At 41.7% G+C, this 16,524-nt stretch overlaps 1 protein-coding gene across 1 annotated transcript in view; it reads right to left on the reverse strand.

Annotated features, from left to right (window-relative positions):
- The window catches only part of PGM1 (phosphoglucomutase 1), a 68,120-nt gene that overhangs the window by 4,561 nt on the left and 47,035 nt on the right, over positions 1-16,524 (reverse strand). The window contains exons 8-10 of the mRNA XM_052636948.1: positions 6,319-6,454; positions 3,323-3,506; positions 283-417 (exon numbers count right to left, since the gene is read on the reverse strand). Of these exons, the coding sequence (XP_052492908.1) occupies positions 283-417; positions 3,323-3,506; positions 6,319-6,454 (455 nt within the window). The remainder of the gene's footprint in view (positions 1-282; positions 418-3,322; positions 3,507-6,318; positions 6,455-16,524) is intronic.

Genomic DNA, 16,524 nt, shown 5'->3' on the forward strand with positions numbered 1-16,524 from the left:
CTTATCTGTAGTAGGGATATTAATAGATAAGAATAAGAGATTTGAGAATGGAATGAGTATACCAATTTGGATAATGGCTTTCGAACAGAGCTTGACAAATATAAAATGCTCAGATAATTGTTAGCTATTTTTGTTTTCTGACGTACTGAAGGAGACATGAAGGAGAGAGAGCCGACCTGTTGGAGCATTTGAGACATGAGCTGTGATGATGCAGGTGAAATGGAACCACTATCCCCCCCTCCAACAGGAAGAACCAGCCAGGGCTCAGGGCTCGGGCATTACCTGGGGGTCCTGATAGATCTTGGCGAGATCCTTCTCGTAGCTGTCGATGTACAGTCGGATGGTGGCGCCCGCGCTCCCAGTGCCGCTCAGTCGAAAGATGATGCGAGAACCGTCTGCAAAAAGGAGCCGCAAGCCCTGGGAAAGATAACAGCGTTTGTTTGTGTTTTTCTCACCCCTAGAAGGGAGAATGAAGGCTGGAAAATTTTGAGGGGTCCATTTGGAGATCTAACGTCATCCATATTTGATCAATCGTAGGATCTTGAGAAACAGCCTCAGTTGAGCCCCATGAGCCTGCCTTTGGTCAGCTTGTCACTACATCCAGCCAATGGAGGCTGGCTTATGGAGGAAAAGCATCTCCAGGGTCAGGTGGGAGACTGGATCCTGGGGAGGCTGGCTGACACAACACCGGCCTTCTCATCCCACTTCCCTGTGATTTATGGGCTAACCATTCCAGTTTGAAGCTTAATAAATAAGTAAATAAGCTGTGGTAGATGAAGAGGGTGGGACGAATTTAAAGAGTCGCATGGAAACATATACATTACCATATGTAAAATTAGATAGCCAGTGGGAATTTGCTGTATGATGCAGGGAGCTCAAACCTGGTGCTCTGTGACAAACTAAAGGGGTGGGATGGAGTGGGAGGTGAGAGGGAGGTTTAAGAAGGAGTGGACATGTGTATACCTATGGATGATTCACGTTAATATATGGCAGAAACCAACACAACATTGTAAAGCAATTATCCTCCAACTAAAAAATAAATAAATTTATAAAAACAAACAAACAAACAAAGAGCTGCTAGATACAGAGAGTCAATGTCCAGATCAGGAGGAAAACAAGATCAGAATGGGCTGAAACCAGAGCAGATGAAGTTTCAAGTGGACCAGAGGATGGGCTCTTTGCAAAATCCTCATAGAGAGCCTCAAAAAGAGGTCAGGGAGCCAGGTGCCCCAAATAGTAGAGGCCAGCTATTCCAACCTACTGAGCAGGATCCAGGGGTCAGTCTCCACCAGCACCTGGTGATGCAAAGGAGGGTCCACGTGGGTGCAATGCCAAGCCCAGTCTCTCTCTCTCCAGCCCTCTCTCTTCCCTCTCTGGCCACATCTCTTGTCCTCAATAATCTTGATTCAGGGGAAAAAGGATGGGGACTCTTGAGATAAGAAGGCTGGCTGAGACAGTTACTTGGAGACCCTTCAGTCTCGCTAAGTATGTCAGTTCTTCCACAGAAAGAAGTCTGTATGAAGCCGATGATCAACCAAAAGGAAAGATACTACCTCTCATCTGCTATTTGTCACCCAATCCCATCCAGCGTTTCATCGTGCCACTCAGCAGTGAAGACGGCAGGTGAAAAACCCAGAGGACCTTCCCAGTTAGTCAATGTGGGAAGGACACAGTTAACATCCATTTACCATTTCTTGCTTTCTAGGCATATACCAGAGTTGGTCTCCTTCCCCGCAGCCTCAACCTGGAGCTTCTACGTTCTTTCCACTTGATTGTAGATGCTGTATCTACTTCAGAAGATTTTCCCTCCTCCCTGGTTTTTCTGCTTATAAATCATGGAGCTGCTGACTTCCTTAGAGTGCAGAAAGCAGGGACTATGCCCACGCAGATGGCCCTCCCACGTACACCTCACTCCTGGTAGACGTGGGTTGCAGTGCAGAGTTGGGGGTCACTTCTCCTAAAGGTCTGCTCTCTCTTTGAAGGCTTCACCACAAAAACTTCTGCTCTGCTCTGCCGTGCCCTGGGCTCCACCCTCCCCTTTCCTACACCCCCACTCCAGGCCTCTCTTTTTCTAATTAGCTCAGACATCATTTACAATCACCCAGACTGGAACCAAAGTTCTCCCAGATGGTGAAAAGGCGTAAGGAAAAAAAGCCACAGGGCCAACATTTTGAGAAACGGATACTCCAGGCACCAGGGGTCACCGTGGCCAGGCTCCACCCACCCACCCACTACCTGCTCTCCAAAGAGAGACTTCAAATAAACCCTGCAGCCCAACTCCTTCAAAGCATGCTGGATGCCTTGAGAAGGACCAGGCCAAAAATCTGGATCAGAAAAAAAAGCTAATTGGAAAGCTATAGCAGAGTCTTATCTCCCTCTTAATCATCTCTGTTTCTATCTTAAAAAAAATTTTTTTTTAATGTGGACCATTTTTAAAGTCTTTATTGAATTTGTTACAATATTGTTCCTGTTTTATGTTTTTTGGCCACGAGGCATGTGGGATCTTATGATCCACATCGCTTGCATTGGAAGGTGAAGTCTCAACCACTGGACCACCAGGGAAGTCCCTCTGTTTCTAAATTCTGAGTCCATTCTGTGACAACAGCAACAGAACCAAAAGAGAGAGGAGCCTGGGCCCGGGTGTTTGTGAGAAGCCTGGAGAAGGGCTGACAAGCCCACACCCTGGGTGCCCAGCACCCAGCGAGAGAAGCCCTAACAACTCTGTCTCCATCTGGATACTGTCTCCATCCAGATATCTTCCGGGGTCTCCACTGTGATGCACACTGCTATGTTAGGGTCAGCTTCAAGTCATGTGCTACAGATGATAACAGCGAATGTTTCTAAGTTCACAAATGGTTTGTCTGGGTTTTTTCTTCTTTTTTAGAAATTAGAATAGATCACAGAAACATCTATAAAGAGATCACTCTCATGCCATGCTGGCATTCTGCTACAGTCTCTTGAGAGAGAGGGAGGAGGTTGAGATTGAAGGCAGCAGCTCTGCATCGTTTTAAGATTTTAGGGCTCTTTTCTGCGCACACATTCGACGTGATCTCTTACATAGAATTCTGGAGAATGTAAAAGTCCTTCTGGAGTCTAGACTCAGCATCCCAGAATGAGGGCATAGGGGTGAGCGTAGAATCAGGCCATAAACCACGTTACCTACAGGTACCTGTGCAAGTCATATGTGACTCGGCAGAAAGTCACTTGAGAAAACAGGGCAGCAAAAGACAAATGACCAAGAACACTTTTTCTTTTTTCTCTTGAGATTTCAGAGACCAAGCTCCAGGGACTCTCTCCCACGTACACATACATCTGTTCCTACCTGATTTCTTGAAATGCTTCCATCCACCGGATCGCTGTACTCGAAGTTATCAATTTTCTCCACGGTGTAAACTTTGTCACCCACTGGAAACTGTTTCCCCACGAAGGAGCGATCAGAAATCAGGGCCTCCAACTCCTTCATCATTTTGTTTGCGCCCTCGGCTTCCACCTCCTCATAATCATACCTGGGAGAAATCACAAAGTTGAGGCTGACTTCAAATCACACCAACGCATATCAGCACCTTTTGCATCATTTGTTTGGCCCTCCCCGCAAACAGCTAACTTCAGAAGAAGCTGGCAAAAATATGAGTGTGTCATTCTCTGGGGATGGAGCAGGCCAGGGATGAAAGGAAGCGTTTGGAAGGTTTCAGGAAAGGGTTAGGTGCTTCTGAATGAGCAGAAAACTCCCATTTGGGCTTTTCTACAGAATAAAGCTCTTAGCAGCTTCAAAGGCTTTTGAGAGAGGCAATCTAACATTGAATCACCACCTCCAGCCATAGAAACAAAAGCAGTGTTATCTCTAAAGAAGGCTGCATGAAGGCACGCGTGACTCAGGCACTGCTCTTCCAAACAGCTGGAGCTTCTTTGGGATCCATGCTGGAAGGCTCCCAGGCTGGGACCTGCCTGAGGCTGCTGAGATGTTGGCTGAGGAGAGTTCCAGTCTCCACAGGAGCTTCCACGAGTAAGGCCAAGTTTTTACTGACCAAATGAAGGAGCCAAGCCCTAACTCATTCTTTTTTTAAGCCCTAACTCTTTACACCTGGAACGCCTCCCTCCTCTCAGTGAGAGTGGATTCTGATCCACAGTGTTCACCCCGACAGAGCAGCCTGGTGTGGATGCAAATAGGCCAAGAGAAAAATAAAAGCATATTACAAATGAAATGCTCTGACTGTTATTTTTCCTCCAAGAACTGTTCTTGACTTCTTTCTTGTGAGGTTAAAGATTCTTACAGGTGGCTTTCCTTGTCCTGGTGGCACACACCCGCTTGAGAGAGTTATTTTTTAGAGGCTCAAGATAGCAGAGTCTATATTTATTTGCAATAGTGAAACAAATATATATGTGCAAGATGACACCTCTGAGACATGAGAAATACCAGGGAATGAAGGCCAACTATTCTGGCTCCAGGATTCTATGAATCCAGGACAGCAGTCCCCTTAATCCTGAAGTCAGCTCTTTCCCCCAGTTAAAATGATAAACAGCACGAAATTACAACCAGGTGTTTGTGCTTTACATCTGTGACCTTTGGGTGTTTGAGGGAAATGTTCTATAAATCCTAGGCACAGAGGGGTATAATGGAAAGAATCTGGGCTCTGGAATCAGATAGAAGGAGCTATGAATTCAGCCTTTATTGGTTACTAACTGTGCAACTATGGGCAAGTTGCCTCATTTCTCAGAATCTCAGTTGCCTGATCGATAACTGTTTTGCGGCTGATGTGAAACAAGGCATGCAAAGAGCACTTTTGTTAAATGAATGGAGGGTAGAATGGAATCTTAACCAACCATAGATTCAGGTTCTAAGGACTTTGTTTGTAATACTTGGTTAGCAGTTATTTAAGATTAACAAAAATATGTTGATAGTTTTTAGATGGAGGCTTCTAACTGATTCAAGAGTGACCCTCTCTTTGAACAAACTGTTCTAATCTTAGTCCATTTTATCTACTGTTCACTTGTTAACTCATTTATCTATTCAAAGCATATTTATACAATGTCACTATGAATTAGGTGTTTGGTGATACCATGGAGCACAAAAACAGACATGATCCTGCCTTCGTGATCCTCTGGGCTCTAGAGAGTTCATGACTGCTGTTCTGAATTACCAGATTTTTCTGGTTCTTAGAAAGTAGAGATACTTGCTGTATTTGCCAGGGCTACTGTGTGGCAGATATTACTTACACCTTCCACCAAAGAATAACTTGAGGGAGGAAGATAGCAATGAACTTGTCCAAAGTTGAGAAAAGTTTTCTGATTAAGGAGACCAAGTTGCTTAAGGGTGAATTCTTTCTCGACTATCCAAAGATCATGGACCATTGAATCTGTGATATAGTTTTTAAATTCTCTAGTCTCAACTCACCTATTTTTACAGAGACGGGAACTGAAGTTCAAAGAAATTATATCTTTACATTTATTACAGATAAGTAATTTATCTAATATCCTTGCTCTCATATTTCTTTTCCATAATTAGAATAGTGAGATCCAGGGGGAAACATCTGTTATTTTTACACTTACTAGGGGAAAGGCAAATTGAAATTAGTGAAAAGCACACTGGAAAAAATGCTAATGCATCTTAAAAATAGACATATGTATGGTAAAGAAGACTTACTAACTATTCTAAGTATTTTGTCCATTGAGAAGCCCCAGTGCCTGGCAGAAAGTAGGTACATGGTCAGTATTTATTGAATCAATGAATGAAGCATTGACAACTACACAGCCTTTGGGGACCTATTTTAATGAGTCAGAAAAGTTGATTTACTAAACATAATTGTTTCCATAATTTCAGAAAAAGTTTCCATATTTTCAGTGTCTCAGAGTTCATAAAACACTTTCAGGCTCATATTTCATTTAATCCATTCAATAGCTAGACTACTATTTCCATCTCTATAAATGAGAAAACTCAGTACAGAAAGAGGTGAAATGACTTCCCAATCTACTCGGGGGCAGAAATAAAATTCGAATCCATTTTTCTGAATCCAGATCCAATGCTATTATCATGCCCATCTGATAGGTACATTTAAAAGGCTGACAAAACATTCATTCTTTTGAATAAGTTAACTAAAAATTTTAAGCCTTGTTCTTTATAGCTAACATAAAAGTTGACTTCATCTCAACCCCAACTGAATTGTTTTAAAAATCCCCAATAGATTTAAAGATCCCCAATAGACAGAAGTGAATGAACTGAGGTTTTATTAACACTTAAGACAGGAAAGAATTTGTAGGCATGAGATTTCTCTCTGCCCACTTCCCCGCACCACCTCTGTTCCTGGCCAGGCTGTGGCTTACCTGGTGAAGAAATTCCGCCCATACTTTTGCCAGTGATCTTTAAGAATGTCCTCCACACTCTGTTTGCGGGTGGCTAGGATGGAGAGCCAAGCAAGGACAGCCCAGAGACCATCTTTCTCACGGATGTGGTCAGAACCTGGTGGGGGACAGCAAGCAGCTGTGAGAAGTGTGACTTCCCTAAAATACTTGAGAATAAACTCAGTAGTAAACATGATCCAACCAAAAGTCATAAAATTTTACTGAGAAACCTGAACACACAGAAGGAACCACTTATTGAATAAAGCCACATACTACTGAAAAAAAGCTGATGCTTTCCTAAGTCATTTAGAAGTTTAAGGCAAATGCCAATAAAAATGTCAGTGGAATAACTTGGCAGAATGTGATCTATCAATTATGAAGTATGAATTTGAGGGGGGAAAAAACAAAAGAACATCACCATTGTGAATTTTTAATAATTAAAATAATTAATTATTGTTCATGCAACAAAAGAGATCACCTGGAAAGAGACTCAAACACATATGAGACCTGAACAAATGATAAAGGTGTCACTTCAATGCTCTAAGAAAGAATGGATTACTTTTTACGTAGTATTCGTATAACTAGTTAAACAGTTGGGAAAAAATCAGTTTTTTCCCTATAAAATACCATGCCAAAAAGAATTCCAGATGAATTATATATTAAACAGCATGCCAAAAAGAATTCCAGATGAATTATACATTCAAATATAAAAACTGAAAACCTTTAAATCCTAGGATATATACATATCCTATACACACAGACACACATATACAATTGTTTTTAATCTTAGAGATGGCAAACACATATAAATTCAAAATTCATGAAGGAAAAAGTCTCTCTAGTTGTCTACTTGAAAATTAGCATTTCTATCAGCAAAACTACTATGGATAAATTTAAAAGGCCATTGCCCAACTAAAAAAATTTTTAAACATTTACAAATAAAGTAGATGTTTAAAGCAATATAGAAAAAGCTCATATATCAATAAGGAAAAAGCAAAGCCTCAACAGAAATATAGGCCACAAGAATATAAATAGGCAATTCATCAAAAAAATGAATACAGGTACCTGATTAATATAATATTTATATATATAATATAATATTATTTTTAAGAAGATAAATTTAAGTTAAAGCCATGATAAGAAATTGCTACTTGTGGATCCAGGAACTCCAGTTCTAGGACATCTTTCTTTAACCAAAAAGGATTTAGTTAAACAAACCATGGCACATCTGTCTCTTGCTGAGGTCCTTGCTAAAATCTTGACTGAAAATAACAAAGTAGCGCATTTGGATGTACTTATATGCATGGAGAGGTCTTGCCAGGTGGTACAGTGGTAAAGAATCTGCCTGCCAATGCAGGAAAAACAAGAGATGTGGGTTCAATTCCTGGGTCAAGAAGATCCCCTGGAGGAGGAAATGGCAACCTGCTCCAGTATTCTTGACTGGCGAATCCTATGGACAAAGGAGCCTGGTGGGCTACAGCCACGGGGTCGTAAGAATCTGACATGACTGAGCAACTGAGCACACACACACACACACACACACACACACACACACACTTATGCATGGAGCCCCTTTTCCAAGAATCTGATCTGGAACAGAACTCTAATTTTTTGCCTTTAACGTCCTTATTCTAAAAAAAAAAAAAAAAAAAGCAAATGATATTGAGCTCCACTTTCTGATTTCTAAATAGGATTCAATAAAATCCCTCTCAGGAGAAGGCAATGGCACCTCACTCCAGTACTCTTGCCTGGAAGATCCCATGGATGGAGGAGCCTGGTAGGCTGTAGTCCATGGGGTCACTAAGAGTCAGACATGACTGAGCGACTTCACTTTCACTTTTCACTTTCATGCACTGGAGAAGGAAATGGCAGCCCACTCCAGTGTTCTTGCCTGGAGAATCCCAGGGACAGGGGAGCCTGGTGGGCTGCCGTCTATGGGGTCGCACAGAGTCGGACACGACTGAAGCGACTTAGCAGTGGCAGCAGCACAATCCCTCTAATAATGTTATGCATATGATCATGCCTTGAATTCTTCGTGTGCCTCTCTGTCCTTGACCTCTCACTGGGTCTTATTTTCCTTATTGTGAAAGTAGCACAATGCTGGCAAGGAGGCATGAAGTAAGTTTGTTTCCTTCCTCTCTCCATCCTTTTAGACCCAGCTCAAATATCTCCTCCAATCTAGCTCCCAGCTTCCCTAGGCAGTTATGAGCTACTTGCTCTTCTTATATAGGGACTGCTTAAACATGTGGTGCAGCACCACGCTTGCTCCTTAAGCCTCAGTAATTCATCTGTGAGCATTTCACACCTCAACCATGTATTTCTTGGAGGCATCTCTTATTTACCCTTACATGGAATATATTAAATAACAGATTGTGAAGGAGCACATGAATGAATTAATCAATTGATTAATCTACTGCAACATCTTCTCTTTTTTGGTTCATAAAAACACACAATTTTTTCCTCCCCAAAAGAGTCTTTCTAAGACACCACTTTTAGAGACAGTGGTTCTCAAAACCTGTATGCTGGCAAAACTAGAGATATTAAGTAATACTTTTAGCACATTATACAAGAAAGTTATAAATATTTACCTAATTTTATTAGCTATGGACTTTTATTTGCCTTTACGGCTCTTTCAAGCAACAGAAAGTTAGCTCTCTGGCTTCTACAGCTTTTGCAGAGGATGATATGCTTTGGCAGCAGTATACCTTCAGCAGTAAGATCCCGGCAGCTACTTCTGTCTATGAGAATTCATGACAGAGGTGTATAGCTTGGAATTATTTGTCTGTGAGCCCCTAAGTTTGTTTTTCTTTATTCTGTCCTTCCTTCCTTTTTGTTTTCTTTTTTCTATTTTGGGGGGAGGGGGAGACTAGACTGAAAGCATAGTCCTTTGTGCGTTTCCTGTTCTAAGAATTAGCTTTTTCCTTTATGTAGACATGAAAATAAAATCTAAAAATCTTACCCAACTTTAACCAAGTTACTTGGAGATAACTAAATCACACACCTAATATTTTTAAACAAAATATCTGCCTTGCATAACATAAATAAATATTATCTTCCATTTACACAATCTCTAGTCTCTTTTGAAAATTCTCATTAATCTCACTAATCACCTTGGATATATCAAAATGCTGGGTAACTCTAATACTTAAAAGTCTGGGTAAATTTCATTTTCTTTAGAGTTCTAATGAATGATGACAAGTTACTAGTGAAAAAAAGGCAATGGTGTGTAGATGTGTTTCTCAAGCTACTGTTGTTTTTGCAGGTATGGCAGTTTTGGGTCAGCGAAAAATGCTTTATATTTAAGAATCAGAAAACCTGAATCTGAAGCTTACTTAGAAGCTGCTTGAATTTGGACAAATCACTTTTCTGAGGCTCATTTCTGAGCCTCATACAGTGTCTTCAACTGTAAAATAGGGGTAATGCCACCTTTCTCACACACTTTTAAGACTCTTCTGTGAGAAAGGATGAAAATATTTTATAAACTGTTAAGTACCATGCAAAGCAGGCAAATTCTTTACTGTCTGCACCACCAGGGAAGCCCGAGTACCATATAACAGTTGAAACCAATATAAGATACCATTATGAATAAGGCAAAAATAAACTTTTAGAGAAAATTAATACTCTCCACTATCTCATTAAGCTTTCAAAAATAATGTCCCTTAACTATACATAGTGGGGAAGAAAATGGAATATAACCGAATATGCTCTTTTTTTCTGTGCTATGGGATTACAGTGTTTTTCTCTTCTTCCCCAATTTTCCTATTATGAATATGAATTACTGGTATCATTTTTTAATTAAAAAAAAAAGAAACCAAGCCCACTTAAGTGTAAGGAAGAGGAAACATTATCAGCAAGCACTAGTCCTAACTGCAAGCTTTGCTTCAGGTCTCTTCAAACTTGGTCCAGTTCAGGGACCAACTAAGCCCATGGGGATTCTGCCCTTTCAGCATCTTCAAACACCTGTCACTTGACTTTGGCCTAATCAGCACCTTGTGATATGTATAAACTCTGCTCAGTCAGAGCACACTCTGGGTCCTAGCCAAGAAAAATGTCAACCTTTGCTGAGGGAGCCAAGCGCCAACAGTTTAGGGATTAGGTTTCATTTACCAATTCGAATACCTCAGGAGTGCCCAGGCTCCTGCTGTTGCCAGGCCACGGTCTGTGGATGGGCCATGACAGCTGAAAAAGATCTCCACAGAGTTCTCTGGAAACCTGAGCACCTGCCTGTCTCTTTCTCTGACCATCTCTATTTCTCCTTCCATCTCCTAAACATGCTGTTTTCTCTGCCTGGAAATTTCTACCCCACATATAACTATTAGCCTGGCTAACATCTGTAACTACTTTTAACTTCCTTCTTATCCAGGATGCCTTCCTTGGTATCCTCTGTGTTTACCTCTATTCTATCACACCCCGTCTGTTCTTACCCCACCCTACACTCTGAGCTGTACCTGGTTCATGCTTGGTGTGCAGCCAGCTCTCAGGAAGCGTTTTCCCAGAGAATGACCAGACCCCAGCTGACTGGCTGGTGGTCCAGCAGACCTGCTCTGTCCTCTCTGGCTTCTACTGCACAGCTGACTTCCCTCTGCAAGGGCAGGAAAGTGCCTCAGGAAGCCTTTCCCACACCACTCCCGCCTTCAAGGGGAAGCTCCCCCTCGGCAACCCTCAAACTTTCCATCTAGCTGTTTATCCTGCACTGCTTCATAACTGCCCCTAGAATTTGTGTTTCCTTTGGAGGAAATTGGTAAGCACTTGACAGGCAGAAAATGTGTCTTAACCTAAACTCCATTTTACACTCAACAAGTATAAGTCAGCGTCTACCATGTTCTAAGGATGTGAGAAAACACCGAGATGAGTGAGACACGTTCCTTGCCCTCACAGATGAGCAAGACGGAGAGCTAGACATGCAGGTAACAGTTTAACTGAGTTAGTTATAATTAGGGTATCAGCCCAGTGCTGTTGGGATAGTCTGTCTGGGAAATTTCCCAGAGAGAGGATGTTCTAACCTTCCTGTGGAGACATTTACCTACAGGAAAATGTACTCGAAGGTATGCAAATTAGAACAGGCAGAGAACTGTTAGAAAAACCTAATCCCCTCACCACAAAACCAGGTTAGGTGCCCTGGGTATACAGTCCCTGGCACATCCTGTACTTCAGATTCTATTGCTTTGCACACTTGAGATAACCTGGCCAGGGTCTGACTTCCTTCCTCAAATGTGGCCTCCATGGAGCCTTCCACAGGGAGGCTGTGCTTACCACTGTGTTCCCTGAACCTAATTCAGTATCTGGGACAGAGCCAAAGCTCAACAAACATTTGAGGAATGAGCTGATGAAGTATAAATATGAAGGGTTTTTAATAAGAAATTAAAATTAAAGGAAATTTGCAAAGCATGAATGCTGTACTTCTCTCTAAGAGACCACTCCCATATAATATATATCATCTCTAGAACCTTTTCAAGGTGAGACAAGAGAAAAATATTGCTAAGCTCTAGACTGGGCCAGATCAGAATTTACTGGCCTTTTTCCATATGATACCAAGTTAGTCCTCAGCCTGGTTTCCTAGGTTGAGGAAGCCCCCTCCCTCCTTTTCCCAAGGAAGAATTTCAAAAGCAGTGACATTCTAGTTTATTCAGTGACTTCACATTTCTTCCCGTTTTCCCAAGAATTCAAGATTTCCCTCTACCATCATGTATAAACACATGCATCATCACCCACAATTTGAGAGGAAAATAACTGTACCATGAGCTCAACCAAAAACAGGAAGTTCACCCTGTCCCATTCTGGTACCATAACAAAAACACCTTCGTCCCTGGCATTTGTGATGCTGATGTCTGAGGAGTGGCCACAATAATCACGTGAGACAGTCGCTGTTTCTCCACCATCAACAGACTAACGTGTACTTGGTAAGAGTAATCTTACAGCTTGTGCATTTAAATGCTAGTGATTTGTTTTATTTGGTGAGTCAGTTCTTGTGAAGTCTGACTCTTTTGCACCTCTTTGCAAGTAAATTTCTCCTTTTCTTTTATAAAAGGTCATTTGTCTCACAAAGACTGTGGGTCCTCAGCTCTGCACTATGGAGTAGAGTGGTGCTGAGTCCCAGATTCTGCCAGAGGTGAGTGTTTAAGCAGAAGAGCACTGACTAGACACTCATGACTCCATCAAAACACAGGAAACTATACTAGATAATGTTTAGTTCCTTCCTTTCCAACACCAGGGCTCTGGTTTGTCTGAATGGAGGGTGCCAAGTGAGTAGTGTGTTCTCTCATTCATTCAACAAGTGTTTGCTGAACACATATTATATTCTGGGATTTATACCAGGCTGTGAGGATATGATGGAGAACAAGACAAATATGACTCCTGTCCTCTTGGAGCTTACAGTATAGTGGAACCATACTTGTAAAATTACAGCTGTACTATGTTCAAGGAAGGAGAGGTGTGTGGTGCTGTGAGATCTAATAATAAGAGGATTTGACCCACTCTGGAAAGTTAGGGAGGCTTTCCTGAGAAATTGCCTCTACTCTAATTTAGAAAAACACATAAATAAATGACCTAGCACTCAATTAAGCTACAGAATTCAAATATTTCAAAGCTTGTAGGATCACTAATGTCCATCCTGAGATGCTCTGTAAAGGAACTGTTGGAAACCTTTGCCAACAAGGGACATAGCAGGTGGAACCTAACTCCTCTCTAAACAAGTAGATCAGAAGTTCAGTTAAGTAAGTTCAGCTGCGCTCACTCAGCAGTGGTGATCCATGGCTATGAGTCTGGCTTTGTAAATGTTTTTCTCATAAATATTATGGAACAATTGTCTTTTTTTCCAAAGAGAGAGCGAACAAGTTTGTGGATTTTTCTCAGGATGAATCCTTTCTTTTGATATAAAAGATATCAAAGGGAAGATAAAACCATGGTTGGCACTTAGTATTTGATGGTGAGTTAATAAATAAATAAACAAGAACAAGCCTTAACAAGGAATAATTTAAAGTCTAATGCCTGGGTTCAAAGAAATCAGTCCCACAAATGTAATCTGGGGACTTTTCTTGGCAAATGCTACTGAGTAAAAGCTTAAAGGGGTATAATTATCTACAACATTAAATGAGCTAAACAGTATTATGAAATGTCCAAAAAGCTAACATAAATGAAAGTCATATCAAGAAATGTACAGGGTCCAGTTCTCTAGAAATAGTCATCCATCAACTCTCTACTTGTCAAGTCAACCCTGGAGGATTTGGGCTCAGTTCTAGACATGATCTTCTATGAGGGGCACTGGTGAACGGGGAAACATTTAGAAACTAGTGCTAGGTATATAAACAATATGAAGTGAGGGATGACTGGAGGACTAGGCATGGGTGGTCAGGGGAAGAGAGGACCTGAGAAATGCCCTCTGGTATCTGAAGGCCTGTCATGCGAGGCAGGAGCAGCTTGTGCACCCTGTCTTCAATCCTGTTCCCAGCCAGTCAACACCTAGATGGTTACTTGGCCCTAGGACTCCGATTCGCCTTGCCCAGTGCTATCCACATGGGTCTGAGGGGCAATATGTTCCTAAACAGACTACAAAAAAGAGATATTGCAGTTAACAATGTTTACATAAAACTGTACAAACTGGATTCCTTATGGCAGAATGTTTTGGAATCTTCAAATGATAATGTCATCACGAATGTCCAAGACAGAGAGGTGTATTCCAAGTTTTCTGATCTTCATGGAACTAGTATCTTTCCACACATCCAAACACCCAGGAAGACCTTGTTCTAGACTTTTCTCTTTTCATTAGGCTCAGCACTGAAATAGGTACATGGAGTCAGGAAACCAAAGGTTTAGACATGGTACCTGCCTTCAATGACAGCTTCACGCATAGGGAAGACTGACTGATCCCAAGCCTGCACTGGATAACACTGGGGGGATTTCGGGCAAAGACCACTTCACAGGTCCCATGGGTAGTCATCTAGCATCCCGTGGAGTAATATGGCACCATTCATATTTTATGAGGTAGGAAAGAACTAAGCAGTAGCCTTGATATCTCTCACCAAAGACCTAGACCTTGGGAAATCATGTAGCCTGTTTTGTAGACATCGTTCAACCTCCAAACTCATTCTTAATACCCTCCAATTCCATTAGCCAATTCATTACCAAGAAGTAACATCACTTCCTCAAGGGTATTAAATTGTTTAGAATTTTGTCACTGGGCATCTCAAATTTATTAGCTCATTCTACCCACCCCTTTTATACAGTTCATGAGGTTCTCATGGCAAGTATATTGGGGTGGTTTGCCATTTCCTCCTCCAGCAGATGTTGAAGAGATCAAGAAGCGATGGAAAGAATACTTGGAAGAACTGTATAAAAAAGATTTTAATGAACCAGATTACTACGATGGTGTGGTTAGTTACTCAGAGCCAGATATTCTGAAGTGTGAAGTCAAGTGGGCCTTAAGAAGCACTGCTGTTAATAAAGCTGGTGGATGTGATGAAATTCCAACAGAACTATTCAAATCCCTAAAAGAGGATGCCATCAAGGTTTTGCATTCATTATGTCAGCAAATCAGGAAGATCTAGCAGAGGCCACAGGACTGAAAAAGGTTAATTCTCATCCCAGTTCCCAAGAAAGGTAGTACCAAAGAGTAGGCTAACCACTGGACAATTGCACTCATCTCCCATGCTAGTAAGGTTATGCTCAAAATCTTGCATGCTAGGCTTCAGCATTATGTGAACCAAGAACTTCCAGATGTTCAAGCTGGGTTTAGAAAAGAAAGAGGAACCAGAGATCAAATTGCTAACATTTGAGGGGTTATACAGAAAAAGCAAGGGAATTTCAGAAAAACATCTATCTCTGTTTCATTGACTACATTAAAGCTTTTGACTCTGTAGATCATGACAGACTGTGGAAAGCTCTTTTAGAAATGATAATATCAGACCATCTTACCTGTCTCCTGAGAAACCTGTATGTGGGTCAAGAAGCAACAGTTAGAACCCTGTATGGAGCAACTGACTGGTTCAAGATTGAGAAAGGAGTATGACAGGGCTGTCTGCTGTCACCTGTTTGCTTAATCTATACACTGAGCACATCAAGAAATGCCAGGCTAGATGAGATACAGGCTGGAATCAAGATAGGTGGGAGAAACATCAACAGCCTCAGATATGAGGATGATACCACTCTAAAGACAGAAAGCAAAGAGGAAACTAAAGAGCCTCTTTATGAGGGTGAAGGAGAAGAGTCAAAGAGCCAGCTTAAGACTAAATATTAAAAAAATCTAAAACCCTGGCATGCAGGCCCATTACTGCATGGCAAATAGAAGGGGCAAAGGTGGAAGTGGTGACAGATTTCCTCTTCTTGGGCTCCAAAACCGCTGCTGACAGTGACTGCAACCATGAAATCAGAAGCTGTTTGTTTCTTGGCAGGAAAGCAATGACAAACCTAGACAGTGTGTTGAAAAGCAGAGACACTACTCTGCCAACAAAGGTCTGTATAGTCAAGGCTATGGTCTTCCCAGTAATCACGTATGGTTGTGAGAGCTCAACAAGGCAGAATGCCAAAGAACTGATGCCTTCAACTATGGTGCTGGAGAAGAAAGTCCCTTGGACAGCAAGGAGATCAAACCAGCCAATCTTAAGGGAGATCAACCCTGAATATTCACTGGAAGGACTGATGCTGAAGCTGAAGCTCTAGTATTTTGGTTATCTGATGCAAACAGACGACTCATTGGAAAAGTCCCTGATGTTGGGAAAGATCAAGGGCAGAAGGAGAAGAGGGTGTCAGAGAATGAGATGGCTGGATGGTATCACCGATGCAATGAACATGAGCTTGGGCAAACTCTGGGAGATGGTGAGGGACAGGGAAGCCTGGCATCCTGCAGTCCCTGGGGTCACAAAGAATCGGAAACGACTGGGCGACTGAACAGCAACAACATCCACCCAACCCTAGGATTTATAGGAAAAGAAATCAGCCTTTTATTCTGTTTAACCAGCATGAATTGCAACTCAATGGCAAGGCTGATAGATTTTGATTTTTTCTTTGACAAAGGATGGTAGAATAGTACTGAGGATCAAGAAGATTGGTTCTTTTACTTCAAAATATTGGGTAGAGGCAATAGGAGGAGAGGAAATATGACCACTGAAGTACTTTGCAACCTGGCTGCTGGAGACAACCCTGGGGAAAGGGCCACAAGCCTGAGTGAATGTTTAGAAAAGAGAGAGACTGATG

Source organism: Budorcas taxicolor, chromosome 3, assembly GCF_023091745.1.
Source record: "Budorcas taxicolor isolate Tak-1 chromosome 3, Takin1.1, whole genome shotgun sequence".
NCBI classification, from domain to species: domain Eukaryota; kingdom Metazoa; phylum Chordata; class Mammalia; order Artiodactyla; family Bovidae; genus Budorcas; species Budorcas taxicolor.